General features: G+C 36.4%; 1 protein-coding gene across 8 annotated transcripts in view; it reads left to right on the forward strand.

Moving 5' to 3' along the window:
• The first annotated feature begins 4,862 nt into the window (after positions 1–4,862).
• The window catches only part of Dlg1 (discs large MAGUK scaffold protein 1), a 267,031-nt gene continuing 250,335 nt past the window's right edge, over positions 4,863–21,558 (forward strand). For 6 of the 8 annotated variants that reach the window (XM_027935952.2, XM_027935953.2, XM_071615215.1 and 3 more), the window contains exons 1-3: positions 6,434–6,643; positions 7,108–7,157; positions 7,775–7,906. In XM_027935952.2, the coding sequence (XP_027791753.1) occupies positions 7,139–7,157; positions 7,775–7,906 (151 nt within the window). In that variant the 5' untranslated portion in view covers positions 6,434–6,643; positions 7,108–7,138. Of the gene's footprint in view, positions 4,952–6,433; positions 6,644–7,107; positions 7,158–7,774; positions 7,907–21,558 lie in introns of those variants that run through there. The other 2 variants (XM_071615213.1, XM_071615214.1) reach the window with 2 other exon arrangements.

Genomic DNA, 21,558 nt, shown 5'->3' on the forward strand with positions numbered 1-21,558 from the left:
CCCCACACACTTAGACAGTTTTTGTTTTTAATTTAGAAAAGGCCAAGTAGAGAAAAGGCAACACAAACGAATGGGGGAAAAAAAAAAACAATGAACTTGGGCTGGGGATGTGGCTCAAGCGGTAGCCCGCTCGCCTGGTATGCGTGCGGCCCGGGTTCGTTCCCAGCACCACATACAAACAAAGATGTTGTGTCCGCCGAAAACTGAAAAATAAATATTAAAAAAAACACTCTCTCTCTCTTAAAAAAAAAAAAAAAAAAGCAATGAACTCAACTTAGTCCCAAATCCATTACTAGCTGTGGTATCCTAAACTAAGTTATTTATTCCCTATTTCCTTGATGTCCTCCTCTACAAAGTGGAAAATCATAACCATTAAGTTTATTTTTTAGGTTGTTGTGAGGTTAAATTGAATTAAATCTGTCTTTGAACACCATATGAAGGACTATACGCCTATCAGGGTGGACAAGTTTCAATGGGAGGCAGTTATTATTCCCACATTGTGTTAGCTTTTCCATCACTTGATAAAATACTTGAGATAAACAATTTTTAAGGGAAACACTTATTTTGGTTCAGATTTTCAGGGTTTCAGTCTATGGTTGCTGGAACGTATCATGTTGGGCCTGTGCTGAGGCAGAATATCATGGCAGGGAGTATGTGGTAGAGCAGAGTGGCTCACCTTTTGGTAGCTGGGAAGCACAGAGACAGAAAGGGGCTGGTATCCCAACATACCCTTCAAGGGCATGCCCGCAATGACCTAACTTCCTTCAACTTTAGGACCTCACCTCCTAAAATTTCTATCACTTCTCAATAGTACCATCAGCTGGAGATCAAGCCTTCTGCACATGAGCTTTCAGGGAATATTCAAGATCCAATTATAACACATAGCCACTTAGGAACCCATTATGTCATAATAAAGAAATTTATGTGTGTGTGGGTCCATCATTATAAAGCATGAGTTCAGTCCCTGACTGGCTATCATAGAGATGGACAAACACCCACATTTTAAAGGGAATTAGTTTCAAGGTGAATCTTTTATTCTGATAAGAATTATACATGAGAAAAAAGCCATTCATGGTACCACCTAACCTGGGTCAAATGGATTCTTGATGTAAATAAAATGGTACTAGTAAAAGTTAATTTGGAGCTAGAAAATTTTATTATTCAGCAGGGTCTAAAGTTTCAAGGGCTGAGAACTGTGGTCCCAGAGGTCATATAGTTCACTCTTTTGATCTGGGTATCTACCACTCATTGACAGGGAATCCCTGCCGGGTTCTTTCAGCTTCTTCCTGAAGGGCAACTCTACCATGAGGCTTCTCTTTGGAATTTTGGAAAGTCTGACAAATCATAATACGGAAAAACTTTCTATGTCCCTATAGCTTTCTTCCACTGGTTGTAGTTCTGTCCCCTGAAGAAATAGATCAAGCTCATTTAAAGATTTAAATCAAGCTCCCAGGAGCCCTCTCTTTTCCCAATGAAATAGCCCCAATTTTACAATTCTTTCCTCCTGGTATAAGGTTTCATAAACTTCATTGCTCTGGCTACTCCATTTTTTTCCCTTGTTGTTGTTGATCTGTTTGTCTAGGTCTCTTTTAAAGCTTGCTGCTAGAAAATGCTCCTTGGGCTCATATGGTGGTGTGACCACTATGCACACGTCCATCATCCTTGATACTGTTCCACTTCTTTCAGTCTAAGCTAGCCTAAGCCTTCTTTAAGCTTAAATGCTTCTTTAAGCATTTCTAGTGATTGCCTTGGCACAAGCAGCACACTCTGCTAAACTGAGAGCTAAAGATGCAGTAGAGTCAGAGGGCTTGGGCATCTTTACAGAGGATAGGCTAAGGGAGGACAAAGACAGAGATATGGAGCTAGAAAGGTAACTTGTATAGAAGGACAGTTTGGAAGAGAAGGTTTGGAACTCACACAATATTCTTTGAGATCATACCTCTGACATCTCAATAAAAGAATGGGAGATTTGAGTCTTTCCCTATGGTCTTCAACTCCTAATCCTTTAAGATATTCAAAGGAGAATGAGGATGTAGCTGAGTAGTAAAGTGCTTTCTTTGCAAGCATAAAACCCTGGGTTCAATTCCCAGCACAGGAAAAAAAAAATCAAAGGGAAAGTTAATTTGAGATGGAAAATTGTGTAAACCTCTTTAGCCATCAGTATGTTATAGGCTGTGGTAGTAACCTCTTTTATTCAAGTGTGTGTGTTTATTTTTAATGTAATCAGACCTATATTGGGCCCTACTGAGAAAATAAAAGTTGTTTGGAAAAATACAGATATTATTGCTTATATGTTGTAATGATGTGGTAGCCAGCCTCCAAGATGGCCCCATGATTCTTGCTTTCTGGTATTTATATCCTTGAGGCTTGATCCAAGTAACCAAGAAAATATTGTAGAAATGATTGATTATGTGATGGTCTGAATGCTTGTGCTCCTTCAAACTTAATAGATTGAAAGCTTAACCTTAATGAAGCTAAGAGGCTGGGCCTATGAGAGGTGATTAGATCATGAAGGTGGAACCCTCATGACTGGGATCCTTTATAAAGGATAAGGACCTGAGGGAGATTGTTTGCTTCTTCTGCCATGTGAAGATGCAGTAAGAAGGTGTCATTTATGGGGCTGGAGTTGTGGCTCAGAGGTAGAGTGCTCGCCTAGCATGCATGAAGCACTGGGTTCAATCCTCAGCACCACAAAAAAATAAAATAAAGACATTTAAAAAAGAAGGTGTCATTTATGAGGAATAGGGCTCCCACATATCAAATATGCTGATGCCTTGAACTTTTAATGTCCAGAATTATGAGTGACAAATCTCTTGTTTATTAAATAATTATAGTAGCCTGGATGTACTAAGACACAGTGTTACTTCTGGGACTAGGTCATGAAAGATATTGTGGCTTCTGCCTTGTCCTCTTGGATTATTTGTTTTGGGGGAAGTCAGTAACCATGTCATGAAGACACTCAAGCAGCCCTAAATTCTTCAAGGGGAGAAACTGAGGCCTTCTGCCAATAGTCAGCATTGATTTACTAGCCATCTGAATGAGAAATTCCAGTTAAGTTGTCAGATTGAGATAGAAATTTGGGGATACAGAGAAAGAGAGATACACTGAGTCTTAAAGAGAAGCATTCAGCCTATGTCCTAGGCTGATGTCCTTTCCTGCGTGATGTTAGAATAATGTACAAGCACAAGGAAAACTGGCTTGAAATGGCATAACTTCACATGACTCCACTTCTAGACCAGCTCCAAGCTACTGTACCTGTGTAAATATTAACACTCTAGAGTAAGGGATTGCTTCTTGTTCCGGAGATGGTCTGCATTCTTCCTTGAATGTTGATTCTTTGCTTTACTTCTAAAACTTCTTACTCTTGAGATAGTCCATATTCTCTCTTGAATATGTCTCTGCTTTCCCAAATAAATCTGCTTGTGTTTCTAATATGTCTTTAAATTCATCTAAGATATTTGTCAAGAACTTGTCATGAGTTGAGGTTCCCTCTCCAGGAACAACTCAGACATCCTCCATTGACAAGATGACTGTAGCCCTGGTGGCTAACTTGATTGCAACTTCATAAGATCCTGAACTGGAACCATTCAGCTAAACTGGTTCTGAATTCCTAGACTAGACAAACTGTGAGATGACGTTTACTGCTGTTTAAGTTATTAAGCTACCATGTTTCAAGTTTCTAAGCTTTGAGGAATTTATTATGCAGCAATAAATAATATAGATGACTAGAAAGGAGAAACAAATAGTAAAGATCTTTCATATTGGGCTTGTGCCTGTCCTAGTTCTTAAGGTTAGAACAAGTATTGAATCCGTTCCTGCTTTGGGACATTACTGACAACCAAATGGGGCTGTCAAGAGGATGATGAGAGAGAAAGACAAAAATCTCTTATTTTCCACTCTTCCTCTTCCTCTTTGTTTTTAGAGTTTATTTTGGCTCATGGTTTCAGAGGTTCAGTCCATGGTCAGACAATTCCATTGCTCTGTTGTAGATGTAGAACATCATTGCAGAAGGGCATGGAGGAGTGCCAGTTCACTCATGGTGGCCAGGAAGCAGAGGGGGTCAGGGAGGAAGGGACCACAGGGAGGATGAACCTTTCTGTGGCAGACCCCAGTAAGCCACTTCCTCCCTACACACCTGTCCTACCTATAGGTATCCCCAGTTAGTTCATTCAAACTAGGATGGACTGGTTAACATAATCTAATCATTTCACAAGAATGAATATTCCACAGGAGCTTTTGGGGACACCTGACATCCAAATCAGAATAAATGGGGAGGGTAACCTTCTCTTTCTCCTTCTGAATCTGAAGAAATTCTGTTCTTACAATGGTTCTAATAGGGAACTATTCACAGTTCAATGAAGTAAAAAATAATATCATGTATGCTATCAACCATTCTTTTTAAAAAGTATTTTTAGTTATAGATGGACACAATACCTTCATTTTATTTATTTATTTTTTGTGCGGTGCTGAGATGGGACCCAGTGCCTCGCATGTGCTAGGCAAGCCCTCTACCACTGAGCCCCCAAACCACAGTCCCAACCATTTTCAATACTAAATAACCCCCTCTCCTCTCCTTTGACTCTTCCCTTACATTTCCTCTGTGCAATATTGCTTTAATTCCAGCATACTTGATCCAGCAAAGCATAGAGATCTGCTGCCAATATACCCACAAACCACTTGTAAAGTTGTTCAAAAATATCAGAAAGAGCCCTAGCCTGGAGACCTGAGTTCGGAGTTAGGCTAGGAGACAGGTATTCTGTCACTGAGTAGCCTATATGGCCTTGGGCAAGTTGCTTTCCTTTTCTAGACCTGTTTCTTTACCTCAAACTGAGAATGGAAATATAGATGAGGTCTAAAGTTGTGGGGATCTCACAAGTCAAGATTCCAAAGTGCAGTCCAAAAACGAAATCCGGTGGTCAACATACCTTGGAGTAGCTGTTATAGTTACAGGGTAAGTTTCTTTGGTTTTCCCTTTATTAGCCAATGGATATAGTCTCAGTGAAAGGTGTCAGGTTTATTGGAAAATCTTCCGGTTTTCAAAGACGTGTTCTCCGGGGGGGTTTCCAGTCACTAACTCTGGGTGACCTTGGGGAAAATTTTCCTGGCTCACAGTAGGGAGTTCCTTGTTACCCAGAAGCAGCTTGAAGACCTGAGGAGTGACTTGGAGAGCTTTCCAGGATCCCCCTTCTACAACCCGGGTGGCTCAGACTCGGAGCAGAGTCCCTAGTTATCCTGCTCTTAGGTGCACAAGAAACTTAAACCTGCTGTGCGGGCTGAGGGCCACTCAGCTTCGGAGCAGGTGGCCACAGGTGAGTTCTTAAAGGGGTCGCCTGAATTTGGGTGATATCTGAGAGGGTGATCGGTTGGAAACGCAGGCTGGGGAAGGAACGAAACTTCTCTCGCCGCCCTTAAACGCATTCGTACTTCGAATTAACCACTTAGATTTTAAAATTCTCTACTGAAACCCTCAATTATTCTTAACATGTTAACGAGTCTCCCTGGTTTACATACCCCTTCTTGATGAAACCTCTCAGGTCTTTCACTGAGAGATGAAAGGTAACTTTAAAACAATCAGTACAATGTGAAGGCAACTCAGAGATGCCCCACCTCCCCGCAACTCTTCTTCCAAGTCCCACCCTCCACCGCCCCCTAACGTGGGCGGTGCCATCAGCCCTGGGAGTCCGCTTTCTCCAGTTGGGTATGCTCCCCCGGGGCGCCAGGCGCTTGTGCTGCTCACACGTGTTCAGTAGGGTTACGGGGTGTCTCGGATTGTGTATCTTGGATCTAGTGTAAGCGACGTCACTTCTGTTTTCACACACCTTAGCTCTCCCGGGCCTGGCGCGTTACTAGCTCAGAACCGCAAGACACACCAGAGGGCTATAGCGAGGTAAAGACGGGCTGTCCCAAAACCACCCCCGACCACCTGTAGAGTTTGTGTCAACTCCTTTGTCCTCGGAGCCACTTTGGTGGTTGCCTCTTTAAAGGAGGCGCTTCCCTCGGGATGCTCTACGGGTCCCCCTTCCCGTTCCCCAGCCCCCTCCCGGTCCTCCTCCCCTTCCCAACCCAAAGGTAGCAGCGCTGAGAGCCCGGGGCTCGGCGCGAGCCGCCTCCTCACTTCCCATTGGCTGAGAGCGCCGGGAAAGCAGTCACGTGGGAGCGCGGCAGCCCTGCTCCGGGGCCGCCATCTTGGCGGAAAGTTTGGGGGGAGAGCGGCTGGGGGCGCGGAAGGAGGCGAGGTTCCGGGGGTGGGGCGGATAGGAGGCGAGAGGGCGAGCTGGTTAGTGGGCCGGCGGGCCGCGGGCAGCAAGGAAGCTGCAACAGCGGTCGAGAAGGAGGAAGAGGCAGCGGGGGTGCGGCCGCCGAGGGGAGCTCCTCCCCCGTCCCCTCACCCCCTCAGCTGAGTCCTCCAGCCCGGGGCGGGGCGGGGGTACGTGGAGCGGGGTAGGGCGGAGGAGCTGCTCCGAGTCGGGACCCGGCGCACCCCAGCTCCCGGTGCCCGCCGCTCACAGGAACTTTGTGGCGGCGCCGCAGGTGTGGGGGCCCGCGGAGGTGTGCATGTGCTGTGCGAGGGCGTCGCGGAGAGCCGCCGCTGCCCTGCCCGGCCCCCTCTGGAGTAGCCCGGAGGAGGCGAGCAAGGAGAAAGGCAAGCGAGAGGAGGGGGGCCCAAGCGGGGCGAGGTGGCCAGTCCATCGGATCCCTCTCAGCGCACTCTTCGGCCTCAGCTGGCTTAGGGGCGAAGGGTTGGAGTGCCTTTTAAGCCACTCGCCCGCAGTAGCAGGTGGATACTTATGTGGGGTGAGAGGTGACCCCCCCCTTTTAGGCTTTTAGTGCCTTTTGGAAGGGGTGAAGCTTTCGAGGAGAATTTGAGAGCGGACTTTTGTCTGCTCTTAATTTGGAGGGGAACCCACCCCTAGAAAGAAGCCTTCTTACATTGGCTGACACTGCTAGGTTTGAGGCTCCTCCTTTCACTTGGGAAAACTTTGGAAGGTGGGCTTTTGAAATATGGCCGGGGATTTTTCCTTTCGAGACTAATGGGGAAATGTTAGTTTAACTACAATGACATTCTTTTCTTTAGTTCTTTTTCTTTTCTGTTTTGTGTTTTTAAAGGTGTGTGCCCTCTTCCTGATTCTGGAGAAAAATGCCGGTCCGGAAACAAGGTGAGAATTTATTTTGGAACACTTGTGGATGTCACTTGCTTTACTGTGCATCTGTTTTGTGTTTGCAGTTTTAAAAATGTTAGTGTAACTTGCCTCACATCATTTCAAAAGGTGGAGACACCGAAATGTTTGTTAAACTTAACTTTCTTGACATCTCTCTAGTGGTTAGAGAAACAATTTTACCCCCTTTTCGGAAATGCCTTTATAAATTCAGAATTTGAGTTTTAGTCTTTCACTTTTGTGAGCAACAGTGAGATACTAAGAACTGATATTTTGAAACTCTTAAAATTTGGATTATAATGACAAATTGTAGATAATCTGCATTTGCCTCTCAGGTAATCTGAAACTAGGTTGCTAACACTTTGATCAGATGGTCTATTACTATTGTAAATTATTAGTATGTTTTTATTACAGACTGCTCACGTTCCTGTTTTTTCTACTGTGATATGTTTACATTTTTTCTTGATCATACTAGGGAATATGTATACATAAACATAGTAATAGCAATTGACCTGGAGGATTTTGGGGAATTGTTTAGATGTCTTGCAGGATCATTTAGCAAGTAATATTTTCTTGTAAATACATATAATTTTAATAAAACTCCTTTTTTCTTTCAGATACCCAGAGAGCATTGCACCTTTTGGAAGAGTATCGTTCAAAACTAAGCCAAACTGAAGATAGACAGCTCAGAAGTTCCATAGAACGGGTTATTAACATATTTCAGAGCAACCTCTTTCAGGCTTTAATAGGTGGGAATTAAAATTTTATTTGTGGCCGTTATGTGTCAGCTAGGCTTAATTCTTCTCTGAATTCAGTTGTTTTAAACTTTAGGGAAAGATGTACTTGGTTCTACATGAGACATTCATAAACTTGAACATCTTTAATGACTTGTGTTTTTCATAGTTTGGACAGTATTCTTTCTAAAAATATCCAATAACCAAAAAACATTTCCTATGATTTTTTTTTAGCAGTTTTTGATAACAGTGTTATGTCTAGAATTAACTATTAAAAGTTTGGGAAATTGCGTAAATATTTCAGGACCCAAAAGGTAATGACTGAATTACTCTTAGCTTATTTCTGTATTTGACTTGTATTTCTCTCAAGTTCTTGAAGATGTTTGATACATTCAACCATGTTTAAGAACATTCATTCTCTTAACATAGACCTCTATTACTGGCATTTGTGGAGTCAGGATTTTATACCTGGAAAATAATCTTAAAGATGGTCCTGTCTAATTATCTTATTTTACAGACAGGAAAATTGAAACTCAAATTCTTAAACTGGAACTTAAATTTGAGGTTGTGCATTGGTTTAAAGAATTGGACAAATAGTAGTCCTGAGTTTAATTCCTGACACTGCCAGTGATTGAATGATATGATACAAATTATTTAACATTTTTAGGCCACAAAATTAACTGAAAATGTGGGTTTTTAAACCCTTTTCTTTTAAAACTAGATAGATCCTTTTTTCCAAAGTCTTAGATTTTGTATACAATCTCCAATGTATAAAACAAGGTGGTCTGTCTCTGACCGTTTTCTTCACGTACCTTGCAAAATTAGCAAACTACTGAACTAGAAAATCTGTTTTTTCTAGTTTTGAGGATTACTTTTTTTTTTTAACACTATATAACATTTTAAGATAAGAAATATACTTCATTGCATTACATGTGTTTCCTTATATATGTCAACTGATGATTGATTTAATTTGAAGATTACTTTGAAGTTGGTGTACATTGTCAAATGATAAATTGATACTCTACTAAATTTGTTTTAGAATTAAGATTTTTGAGAAGACCTCTTGATACACCTGAAAAAAAATTTAAATTTAACGTTATTATAGACTTTTAAAAACATACATTGAGAATAGCACAATATAATGAACTGCCATATACCTGTCATCCTTCTTAAAAAATTATCAATATTTTTCCTTTTTTGTTTAGATTAGTGGACTTTTTCTTTCTTTTTATTTTAGCTGAAGCTTAAAGTCCAAGTGGATAATCAAATAGGTTGTTCTGGGGGGAAAAACAGCAAAAAAAGGAAGAGGAAGATCATTTTTTAATCATTTGGTTTTCTAGATCAACATTAAACCTAGGGTCAGTTTTTAAAAAAAGCAGTAGGACTGTATATCCCTTTTTACGTATATGCTAGACATAGTGAGGTAGACTATAATCTTATTGTGTGGAAAGGTCATGATTTGAGAAAATAAAGTGGTAATAGAGTAAACAGAATTTACCCTTAATTTTTCCCTAGATTGGGACTGGACTTGCTATGTTTGGAGGTATTTTTGACATACTCTTTTGAATGTTTATTCTTATGCATAATTGAACTTTGGGAGTTTTTTACTCAAGTTTGTATTTGTCAATCTATATGTCCTGTATAATTTCATTGGTTGTGACTTTACTTTGATATTTGAGTTTACTTATATTTTAATGTTTTATAGGATGTGGTATCAAATTTTGGTGTAAGAAAAGTAATAGGTCTTTAGGAATTTTGAAATAGATAAATTTAGTAAGGTTTTTGTGTTTCCATACTGTAATTAATTGTTGAAACTACTGAATTTTGTGTTTGCTTCTCAGTCTGAAAATTTTTAGACCAGTAAGAATTTATTTTTCTGCCTTTTTGCTTTGCAGCTTTGCCATTGTTTATGAAATAGTATCATAATATATGTTAAACCTGTAAATTGCCCTAAGATAAAGAGCAATCCATTGTGTCCATAGTATGTACTGAATAATCCTGGATTAATAGTTTTTTCTTCAGTAGGTGGCACTCTGTCTTCTGAGTAGATTACCTGTAGATTACTGGATTAAAAGGAGGCATGTGTCTTGGCCACCTGAGTTACTTGAAAGTCATTTGGTGTTAAGGTGTTTTAACTTCTGTGGTTTGGGAATAATTTGCTTAGACAAATTAGTGAATTATCTAGTTATCTGGGATGTTGACTATCTTTGAACTTATACCAGCATTGATTGTTGATTGAACTGGTAGTTTGTATATTTACTGTTTCTATGCATTTAAAAAAAAATTATGTGGAAATATTGATTTTCCTCTCTGTAGTGGGTATATTCCATGTACTAGGTGTCTGGTACCTTGGAGTTACTTAGAAACAAACATGTATGTACTGCACTACATATGTTCTAAGATAATAGTTTTAAAATAGTTTAGTATTTTTCGATTTGGGATGTATTCTTAAAATGAAATGTCATCTTTAATAATAGGCTGTGGGTTTTTTTTTTTGCATTTTTAGTGGCATATGAAATGATAGTATAATTTATAATATATTTTCAGTTTAATGAAATATGGAAATCATTAGTAGTATCCTTGAATGATGACTTAAAGATTTAAAATTTGCTGAAAGTAGTGAAGTTTTTATTAACTTTAGAATTTCAGCTGATAAGTTGTTTCTTTAGAGCTGAATATTTAGATACACACACAAATATTACCATGAGTTGCACTTTTGTTTAATATTTATTCCTGAAACCTATCTGGTGATTATTTTTGTATAAATGAAATATAAAGTCTGCCTAATTTTACTCCCTGAGTTAGGTGAGAACAATTTGAGAACTTTATGTATTTGATTTTGTGTTTCCATTTTCTGTACTTAAATTTGAAAAGTTTTTGAGGAAGATACATCAAGATATGGTTTGAGTACATTCAGAAACACTCAGATATTCAGGTCTAAAGGTTTCAGGTCACTTCTGATTCTAAGGTATATGGGATCTGAGATGATCCTGGTGGTCCTTAGAGATTTCAGACCTCTGCTGTTATTTCTGGTGGGAACAGAGAACACATCTACTTTCCTTGTGCACAGGATCGTGGGCTCAAGATCAGGCTGGCTTTAGAGATGAGTGAGTTGAGTGTGGTTTATGTATTTGGTCTGCAATGAATATCAAGTTTTTAAAAATTATTTTTAAAAATAAATTTTATTGTGTGTATTTGAGGCTTACAAAATGATGTGATAGAATACATAAGATGGTTACTTACAGTGAAAAGATTAACCTATCATCTCACAATTACTTTTATTTTGTGACAAAGCAGCTAGAATCTAAGAAAAATTCATAATACTGTCTGATTTTATTAACTTTAGTCCTCATTTTGAGCATTAAATTTTGAAATTTGTTCATCTTATATCTGCTATTCTTGTATTCTTTTGCTTAAATCTCATTTTCTGTCCCTCCCTTCCCCACTATTTCATTCTCAATGTGTGTATTTGAACCCTTTTCCCCTCTAAATATTGTACATATAAGAGTGAAATCATGCAACATTTTCCTTTTGTGTCTGACTTAATTAGCATAATGTCCTCTAGGTCCATCCCTGTCATGGCAAGTAGGATCCCCTTTTTAAAGTCTAATTATTTAATTTTGTGTGTGTATTTAAACATAGACACCATGTTTTCTTAACCTGTTAATCTGTTGATGGACATTTAGTTTGTTTCCATTTCTTGGCTATTGTGAAAAATGCTGCAATGAACATGGAAGTACAGGTGTCTTTACAAGGTGGTGATTTCATCTCCTTTGGGTATACCAATTTCTTTAGGACCTGCTATGCTATTTTTCTTAATGACTGTATCAATCTAAATTCCCACCTACATTGTACTAGGGTTCCTTTTTCTCCCCACCAACATTTGTTATCTCTTGACTCTTTGAGAATGGCCATCTTTATAGTATGAGGAGATCTCTCTAAGTGGTTTTAATTTGCATTTCCCTGATGATTAGTGATGTTGAACACCTTTTCATATACTTTTTAGCCATTTTTATGTCTTTGGAGAAATACTATTCAGGTCCTTTGCCTATTTTTTAATTGAGTTATTTGTTTTTCTGCTATTGAGTTGTAAGAGTTCTTTATAAATTCTGGATGTTAACCACTTGGAATATATGTGAGTTGCAAATATTTTTTCCCAGTCTCCAGGTTGCCTTTCTAATTTTGTTGATTGTTTCCTTTAATAGCAATCTTATTTTATTTGTGCAGGTATTTTAGCATTAAGGTGGATAATGTAATAACATTGTGAATTTTTTTAGTTCCCGATTCATTTGTTGCTGCTCTATTAACTCTTAATAGTTTCACTAGACCTTATAAATATGGTAAAGATCATTACCATGCCCTTATTTGTAGATACCAGGTGTCAGAAGTACTACTCCTTTACCATGTAAACCATTTTGAAAGGTAATATTCAGAAAGTTGAAGTATATTCATATTGTTGTGAAACAGATCTTTGGAACATTTTCATCTTACAAAACTGAAAATGTATAAAACAGTATTTCCTTTTCCCTTCACCCCTGTCCCCTGCCTCTGATAACCACCCTTTTACTTTATTTCTGTGAATTTAAGTATGTTAGACACCCCATGTAAGTGAAAATATGCAGTATTTGTCTTTTTTGTGATTTGTTAAGTGATATAATTACTTAGTATGTAGTCCTAAAGGTTCCTCCTTGTGGTAGTAGACCACAGTATTTCCTTCCTTTTAAAAGGCTGAATAATATTCTATTGTACGTATGTCACATTTTATTTATTCATTCATGTAAGGATATTTACATTGCTTCTTTTGGCTATTATGAATAGTGATGTTATAAATACTAGTGTGTAAAAATATTTGAAGCTCTACTTTCTGTTCTTTTTAATATATAATTAGAAGTGGGATTGTGGGATCATATGGAACTTATATTGTTAATTTTTTAAGGAACCACCATTTTGTTTTCCATAGGAGTTGCACCACTTTTCAATCAATCAACAGTACATGGTGTTCCATTTTCTCCATATCCTTGACAATACTTGTTTCCTTAAAGAAATTTTTTTTTATTATAGTCATCTTAATCATTGTGAGAATGTGATTTCTTTTAAGTAAAAATAATGGCTAACATTTATTGAGGACTTTTAGGTGCTAATACAAATATTTCATTTTGTCATCAGAATCTGTGAGGTATGTATTCACCAATGAGGTGAGGATACCACTTTATTGATTAGAAGACTGAGGCATTGAGAAATGAGCAATTTTGCTCCTGGACACTTAGAGTTGTATAGCCAGAAATTGAACTGAATTAACCTTAAGCCGCTTCTTACCTTCAGTGATTAGAATCTTTATCATTATTTTCAAAGCTGAATGTTTTAAATATAATAAAGCACACTAGTGCATATTTAAGGCAAATGTTGATTTGTAGGGTCAGTGGTCTTTTTTTTTTTTTCCAATAATTTGAAAGAGAAGGTTTATAATGAATTGTTTTTGTAATGATGGAATTTTTCTATGTACTTAGTAATCAAGGTTTGGGAACTTCTAGCTATAGTGGTAGAATGACATTTCTGTGTGTGTGTGTGTGTGTGTGTGTGTGTGTTTAATTATTGTAATTTATACATTTCAGTCTGTTGCTAACTTGTGTGTGTGAAACTTTGCAGGCTAAGTTTGAGCAAGAATAACTGGACATAGAGTAGAGTATTGGCTAAACCTTTATGTAATTGAAGGAGAATTTTATTAACTTTTTACTTGGTATTTTTGATTTAATTAGATTGAGTTATTTGCTAGTAGTTATGCTTATTACAGCTTTAATGCAGTGTTTTGATTGTGTCACATCTGGTTAAATTCTCTTTTGAACCTTGGAATCACAGAATTGTAAAAGCATTTTATCTACTTGGGGGTCAAATGTTTCCTCAGTACAAGATTTAGACTAGGGGCCAGGTATTATATTTAGTTTTCATGTCTCTTAACTCCCCTTTTATCTGGGAATACAGTTCCCTTCTACTCTTAAAAATTAAATGTTTTTCATTTTGTGTTTATCTGAGTTTTACTTGGGGTTATAATCAGATTTTGTATTACTGGCTTATATCTAGGAGGTACCCAGTGTCCTCTGCCCTTCCTTAGTAATATTAATTAATTAGTTTATTAATTTTGTGGTATTGTGGCTTGAACTTACAGCCTCATGCTAGATAGGTGAATGCTCTATAACCGAGCTCCATCCCCAGCAATTTTTTAAATTTTGAGACAGGATTTCCCTTAGTTGCCCAGGCTAGCCTCCAACTGGTCAATATTCCTGCCTTAGCCTCCCAAGACCAGCAGTAATTTTAATTTCCCAATTATGTATTCTTATTTCTCTGTAGTCTCTTCCCTTTGCATCTCATAAGCATTATGGGTGGGAAACACTTTTGCTCTTCAGCAAAACTATACCTAGACTTAGCATCCATTGATGATTCTTATTTGAACAGTTTTTATTATGATTATTGAAAAGTGACAGTTTTCTGACAGCAAGCAGCACTTCTCTTCATTTTCCAGTTAATAGTTGGCATTTTACTGTAATCAGAAGCACTCCTTCTTGGTCTGTCACAAACTTGCAGACTTCTGTTTCTTTCAGTGGTTTACCATTTGTTCCCATCCTTAATGATTTTGGTGCTCAGATTGTCTCAAATTTAGCCAGTGTGGGGTCCCTCTCAAGCTTGCCCTTGTGGTTTTTATGACGTGCCTCATAATTTTTTTTTTTTTTGAGCACATCATTTATTTTGGCATAACTAGATATCCCTAGTTTGTTTTATACTCATCCATCCTTCTCCAGCCTAGGAATCAGTCATTTCTCCAAGATGCTTTGGTGCTTGTTAGTATGCACTTAGTTTTAAGGAGTAGTCATGCAAGTAATGTTAGTTGAATATTGTCAATAAAGTGCTGATATAATTTATTTTTGCTTGCTAGTTTGTCTTATTTCCTGTTTCTAGTGTATGAAATACAAACTGTGTGTAACATATACTTCAGTTTTATAGGATATTCTTTACTCTTTGAGGATCAAAATGGATTTTTAAATGTTTATTGGTTTAGGAAAAAAAGCAGAGTATCTATGTTTGAGTAGATCTGTTGTATATTTTGGTGTATAAAATCATCGTATTTGCTTTTAGTCAATGAATTGATAGTTTTTCACATCTGAAATGGCAAGATTATATTTTCATGTTCTTCAGCTCTCTAGTTTTTATAAAGATAATGCATATACCGCGAAAAACATTAAGATCTGGTAACTACACTTTATATAAAATAGAAGGAAAAACATTCTCGTACCAAAGATAACATTCTTAATCCATGGAATGAATATTCTTCTAGAATATTATTCTGTGTATATATATATATATATATATATATATATATATATATGCTTTCATCTTGAAAAGCAAGCTTCTTTCATAAGTGAAACATAATAAAATTGTTTCCTATTAAGAATTGATATTTAAAATTAATATGTAAGGTGAAAAAATATATCTGATTAAAATTATTCTGGAAAATCTTCCAGGAATTTAACACTATTGCTCATTGACTGCAACACATTTGTTTTCTCCTCTAGTGGAAAGAAATCAGTTTGTTTATTTGTTTATTTATTTATTTATTAGTTATAGGCAGACACAATATCTTTATTTTATTTTTATGTGGTGCTGAGGATCAAACCCAGTGCCTCACACATGGTATGTGAGCGCTCTACCACTGAGCCACAACCCCAGCCCAGGAATCAGGTTCTTTAGTTGAGCACCTGATGAAGTAGTTGACTGTGTTTAAGTGACCTCTTGTACTGAAAACACATTTTGAAGAACAATACCCTGCATAGTGAGGTACAGCAAGAAGCTCATATCATTAGAGGCACATGAAAACTAAGACTACCTGAGCCAACAATCTTGTCTCCTCTGAGTTTTTATTTGGGACATTTACTTATCTAGTAGACAGAATTGGTAGAATTGCCTTTTATAGCATGGCATGGGGAGGTAGTGTAGTTGAATTTCCTTAAATGTATATAGTGAGACTTTTTTGTACTATACATAATCACTTTTTTAAAGCTACATCTTTTTTTTTTTTTTTTTTTTTGTGGTGCTGGGATTGAATCCAGGGCCTTGTGCATGCAAAGCAAGCACTCCACCAACAGCTGTATCCCCCAGCCCCATAATCTTCTATCTCAGTAGATTTGTACCAGCTTAATAGATTTTTTTTCTATAGCTTTACTAATGATTTATTTCCCTAGGAGCATTAGGTTTGTAATTTTTTTGAATTATAAAAATTGCATTTTTATATGTGTATTGTTTTTCACATTATTTCACCTTTAGGACAGATTCCTAGAAGTGAGTTACTTGGCCAAAGGAGGTATGCATTTTAAAGCTTTTGATCTAATTTGCTAAATAATTTACTGTTAGGAATATCATATCAATTTAGTTTTTTAGGTACTATGTGGAAGAATGACTGACTCACCATGCTGTAAATAATAGAGTATTACCTATATCATTTTAATGTTTTCTGCTCTGATATGTGGAATATATCTTTGTTCATTTTGGTGTTTTATTGTGCATTTCTTTGATTAAATATCCAAAGATGTAAAAAAGTCCTTTAGTTATTTTCTTCTGTGAGTTATCTATGTCATGGCACTCCCTGCCTCTCTTTTTTTCCTTTTTCTTAGAGGTTAAAGTCTATATTAGGCATATCAACTCTGTCTGCCATGTAAGTTGTAAATAACTTCCCTTGTCATTTGTTTTCAACTTGGATTTTAAAAAAAAAAACAGATGTTTATTTATGGTTACATTTATCAATATTTGTCTTTGTGTCATCTGCCCTTGGTATCATCCCAATTTTATAATCTATCCCCAGGATTATAAAAACATTCACCTATATTCAGTTTTTTCAAGATTTTTTTAACATTTTAATTGTTTAGGCATTTGGAAGTTATTTCATGTAAAGTATGAGCTTGTTTAATATTTTCAATATAAATTTATTATTTGTTAACTCTCATACTTTTTTTAAAAATCAAGTAACATTTTTTCACTAGTTTTAGATTTACAGAAAATTTGAGGAGAAGTATAGTTCCCAAATCCTCATCTCACCTCCTCCCTTAATATCAGTATTATACATTAGTATGGTATATTGATAAAATTGACAAGTCATTAGTTCATTGTTATTATACAAAGTTCATAGTTTACTTTAGAATTCACTATTTGCATTATACCTTGACAGATCTGGCATATATATGTGTTATTTTGTCACTTGTATCATCTTTGCCAGGGTCATATAGAATAGTTGGCCCTAAAAATCCTCTGTGTTCCACTTGTTCATTCCTCCCTTTGTCCTCCCACAATTCATGGAAACCATGATCTTTTTTGCTGTTTCCATAGTTTTACCTTTTCTAAAATGTTATATAATTGGAATTATAAGTATGTAGTCTTCAGATTGGCTTCTTCAACTTGGCATTGTGCATTAAGTTTCCTTCATGCCTTTTTATGACTTGATACTGCATGTCTTTTTATTGCTGAGTAAGAACCTCCATTGTACTCCAATGGAAGTTCTATGGTTTATCTCCTCACCTATTAAAGAACATCTTGATTGCGTCCATGTTTTATCAGTATGAATAAAACTGCTATAAACATTTGTGTGTAGCTTTTTTTGTGGAGGGGGGAGGGTCTAGGGATTGAACTCAGGAGTACTCAACCACTAAGCCACATCCCCAGCCCTATTTTGTATTTTATTTAGAGACAGGGTCTCACTGAGTTGCTTAGTACCTCGCCATTGCTGAGGCTGGCTTTGAACTCATGATCCTCCTGCCTCAGCCTCCAGAGCCTCTAGGAGTACAGGCGTGCACCACTGCTGGAGGTTTTTATTTATTTATTTTTAATGGACACAAGTTTCAACTCATTTGGGTAAATACCAGTGGGCATAATTACTAGCCAATATGGTATTACCATATTTAGTTTTTAAGAAAAACTGCCCAAACACTCTTTCAAAATGGTTCTACTTCATATCAGTGATGTGTTGTTCCACATCCTTGCCAGCATTTGGTGTTGTCAGTACTTCAGGTATTAGTTATTGTTATTTTTATAGGTGTTTAGTGCTCTCTATTCATTTTAATTTGCAGTTCCCTAATGACATTTGAGTTAAACATCTTTTCTATGTGCTCATTTGCCATCTCTGCATCTTTTTTAGTGAGTTGTCTGTTGATGTCTTCTGCCTTTTTTTTTTAAATGGGATAATTTTTTTCCTTGATGAGTCTTATGAGTTTTTCTAATATACCAGTCCTTTTTCACATAAGTGTTTTGCAAATATTTTCTCCTGTTCATGTCTTGTCTTGGTCATTCTGTCGCTTTTTTATTCCATCAAATAAAATTTTTTCTTACAGATTAGAAATGTCATCTGTGTTGTGTTATATTATTAGATATTATTGGGTCTGTAATTATGATTTTGTTCTGATTGTGAGTTAGTATTGCCTTATTTCTTTAGTTTGAAAAATGTTTTATGTTTGTCAGTTTTTCTGTTTAGGATGATGGGAATTTCTGCTTATTTGAAAATTTCCTTCCTTCCATGTCTTACTCCCCTTTTGAGGATATTCCTGTAATTCTGTAATTCCTCTGACTTCCAGGGTTTGTACACTTTGAATTAGTAAGAAAGTAATAAAGGCAATGAAAACTTTTTACTTATATTTAGAGACTTTTGAAATTAGTTATCTTGGAGGTTTCCAAAGGCATTTTTTAATTTAATAAAGGAATTTAATAAAGGAATTATTTTACTGTCTTACATTGGATTTTGTGCCTTCAAGTTTAATAATTGAGAATTTTTTCATGTATGTGTTAGAACTTTTTGTGGCTTTGAAATTTAGATCTTTGATCAGGAACTGTACTTGTAGAGATTCAGTTTAGTCCAAAACCAGGAAAGCACTCTCATACTGTGAAAATGAGGACTGGACTGTGGTAAAGACAGATCCAACAGGTTCCAGCAAAATTAATGTTTTTAGTTGTGAGTCATCTAAAATGTAATTTTCTCCTAATGTATATTTTAGCATTTTCTTGCATTCTTAAGCATATCATTATTTTCAAAGGAAATGATTTTTTTCAGGGTAATAAATAAAAATGTAATTGTTTTATTTATGTCTTGTGTATATCTAGGTGAACTATTTGGAATCACTCAGTCTATTAAATGGCAATCCTTTTGAGTCGTCCTGTACTATCTCTTCATTTTTACAGTTTCATAGTAAAGATTTAAGTTTGGAAGTTAAACTCAAATGTTTGCCTAAGTTTATTGAAGGACTCTGTTATCTTACGTAGGATAGTAAACTTGGAAGTTCCTGATAAAATAGTAATAAGATATGTGACTTTTAATTAATAGCTTGCTGTAATCATATTTTGTTTTTCATAATGTGTATGTATATAAAATTGTGAGAAGCCCTTATTATTGACACTGGATATTGAAACATGCAGATTGATTTCTCCCTCCCTCCCTCCCTCCCTCCCTTCCTTCCTTCCTTCCTTCCTTCCCAAGGATGGAACCCAGGGGCACTTAACCACTGAGCCACACACATCCCCAGTCCCTTTTTATATTTTATTAAGAGTCTCACTGAATTGCTTAGGGCCTTCCTAAGTTGCTGAGGCTGCCTTTAAACTAGAAATTCTCCTGCCTCAGCCTCCTGAGTTGCTGGGATTATAGGTGTGTGCCACCCTGCCTGGTCACACAGGTTGATTTCTATAAACCAAGATCGAGAAATTTTTGTGCACACATTTAATAAAAATTTAAAATAAATATGTTTAACCTTCTGTAGGATCTTATAGCCATATTTTTCAGGTTTTGGGGGTCTTTTTGGCAGCGCTGGAGATTGAACCCAGGTCCTTGAGCATGCAAGGCAAGCACTTTACCACTCTTTTTAGATGTTTTTCATTGAAAAACTGAGGGGTTAATATATTTTTTTTCCTTCAGCTTTCTCTATTTTCTGAAGACATTATTGTTGTATCACATCTTACCTTTTAATTTTTTTAATCCTCTTTTTGAACTTATTCACCACATTGGTATCTTTTGGTTGAATAACTTCAGTGTTTTAGAATGAACTCATTAATTATTTTCACAAAGTTATTTTGAAAATAACTTGAATTTTGTGTCACTTTGCCGTATTAGATTTTCAGGAAATATCCAAGATTCTACTATAGTAGGACTTACCATTTGTATTTGTTTTCTATTGACTTCTCTTTCGGTGTTAACTTCTGTTTTATTTAAGCTAGGTATTTTATTTTAGAACTCTCCCCACTAAAGTTTAGTAAAGAAGTGGTAAAAAGTATTATTTGAATCCTAGAAAATGTCATTTTATGGAAATACTTAACTTGTTGCTATGATAAGTTCTAACCAGTCTTTTGGCTAAATCTTATAGTTAAGATCTGTGGTGTAATCTCTTTTGACATGTAAAATGCAATTATCCAAAGACTGCTGATAACATGGAGGGGCCAGTGGCACAGGTATTTTGTTCTCAAAAGAACAACTAGATGTGAATGCATTTTTTCCCTCCAGACAGTGCACTTTTAGATTAGATGCTCCTTTCAAAAAAAACTCAGCTGACATAACTGAAGAAATTGTAATGGGGAGTTTCTGAAGAACGGTTATTATGTTATTTATCACTATAGTAGTGGGACACCCTACAGATAAAGAAATGTGATGAATAAATAAAATAAAATGTATAAACTTACGAAGTTGAGGCTGTCAGGATGGTGGAATATTAGTCAAGATTTAAAGGTATTATTATTATTTTTTTAAGGAAAATGATAATTACAACAAATTATCATATCACAGACTTTGCCACATTGCAGAAATATTACAAAAATATTTCAGTACTTTTGCATTTGATTTTAGTTAGGCAAGAATGATAATCTTACAGTTGGGAATATGTGGCAGTATCAGTAAGATAGAATTCTAAATAGCTAAGTAAGTATTAAACCCACATGTTGAATCCCATGCACTTTGCTTATTTAAGCGCTCCTTTAGACTCTTACTCAGCTTATTTTGTGGTAAAATACACATATTGTGAAGTTTATCATATTAATCATTTTTAATTTTATATATCAGTAGCATTAAACACATTCTGCAGACCATCTCCACTATCCATCTTCAGAACTTCTTCATCAACTCAAACTGAAACTGTACCCATTGAGCAATAATTCCTACTACTCTGATTCTCTCACTCTACCTTCAGCCTCTAGTGTCCACTGTTCTACTTTCTGTCTATATTATGAATTTACCTATTTCAGGTACTTCAGTTCACATAAGTGGACTTATATAATTTTTATTCTTTTATGTGGCTTATTTTACTTCTCAAAGATTGACTCATTCATGTTGTTGGATGTATCAGAATTTTACTCCTTTTTAAGACTACACAGTGTTCCATTGTACATACCAGATTTTGTTAATTATCTTTTGAGGGATGTTTGGATTATTTTCACCTTTTAAAAGGCTACTGTGAATAAGTCTGCTGTTATCATTGGTGTACAAATCTATTTTAGCCCCTGCTTTCAATTTTTTGTTTTGGGTATATATATCTAGAAGTAGAATTGCTGGGTCACATCCTAATTCTTGGTTGTAGTATTTTGAGGAGCCACCCCCTATTATTTTTTGACAGCAGCTGCATCATTTTACATTCTTAACCAGCAAGGCACAAAGGTTCCAA

Source organism: Marmota flaviventris, chromosome 8 (genome assembly GCF_047511675.1).
Source record: "Marmota flaviventris isolate mMarFla1 chromosome 8, mMarFla1.hap1, whole genome shotgun sequence".
NCBI classification, from domain to species: Eukaryota; Metazoa; Chordata; class Mammalia; order Rodentia; family Sciuridae; genus Marmota; species Marmota flaviventris.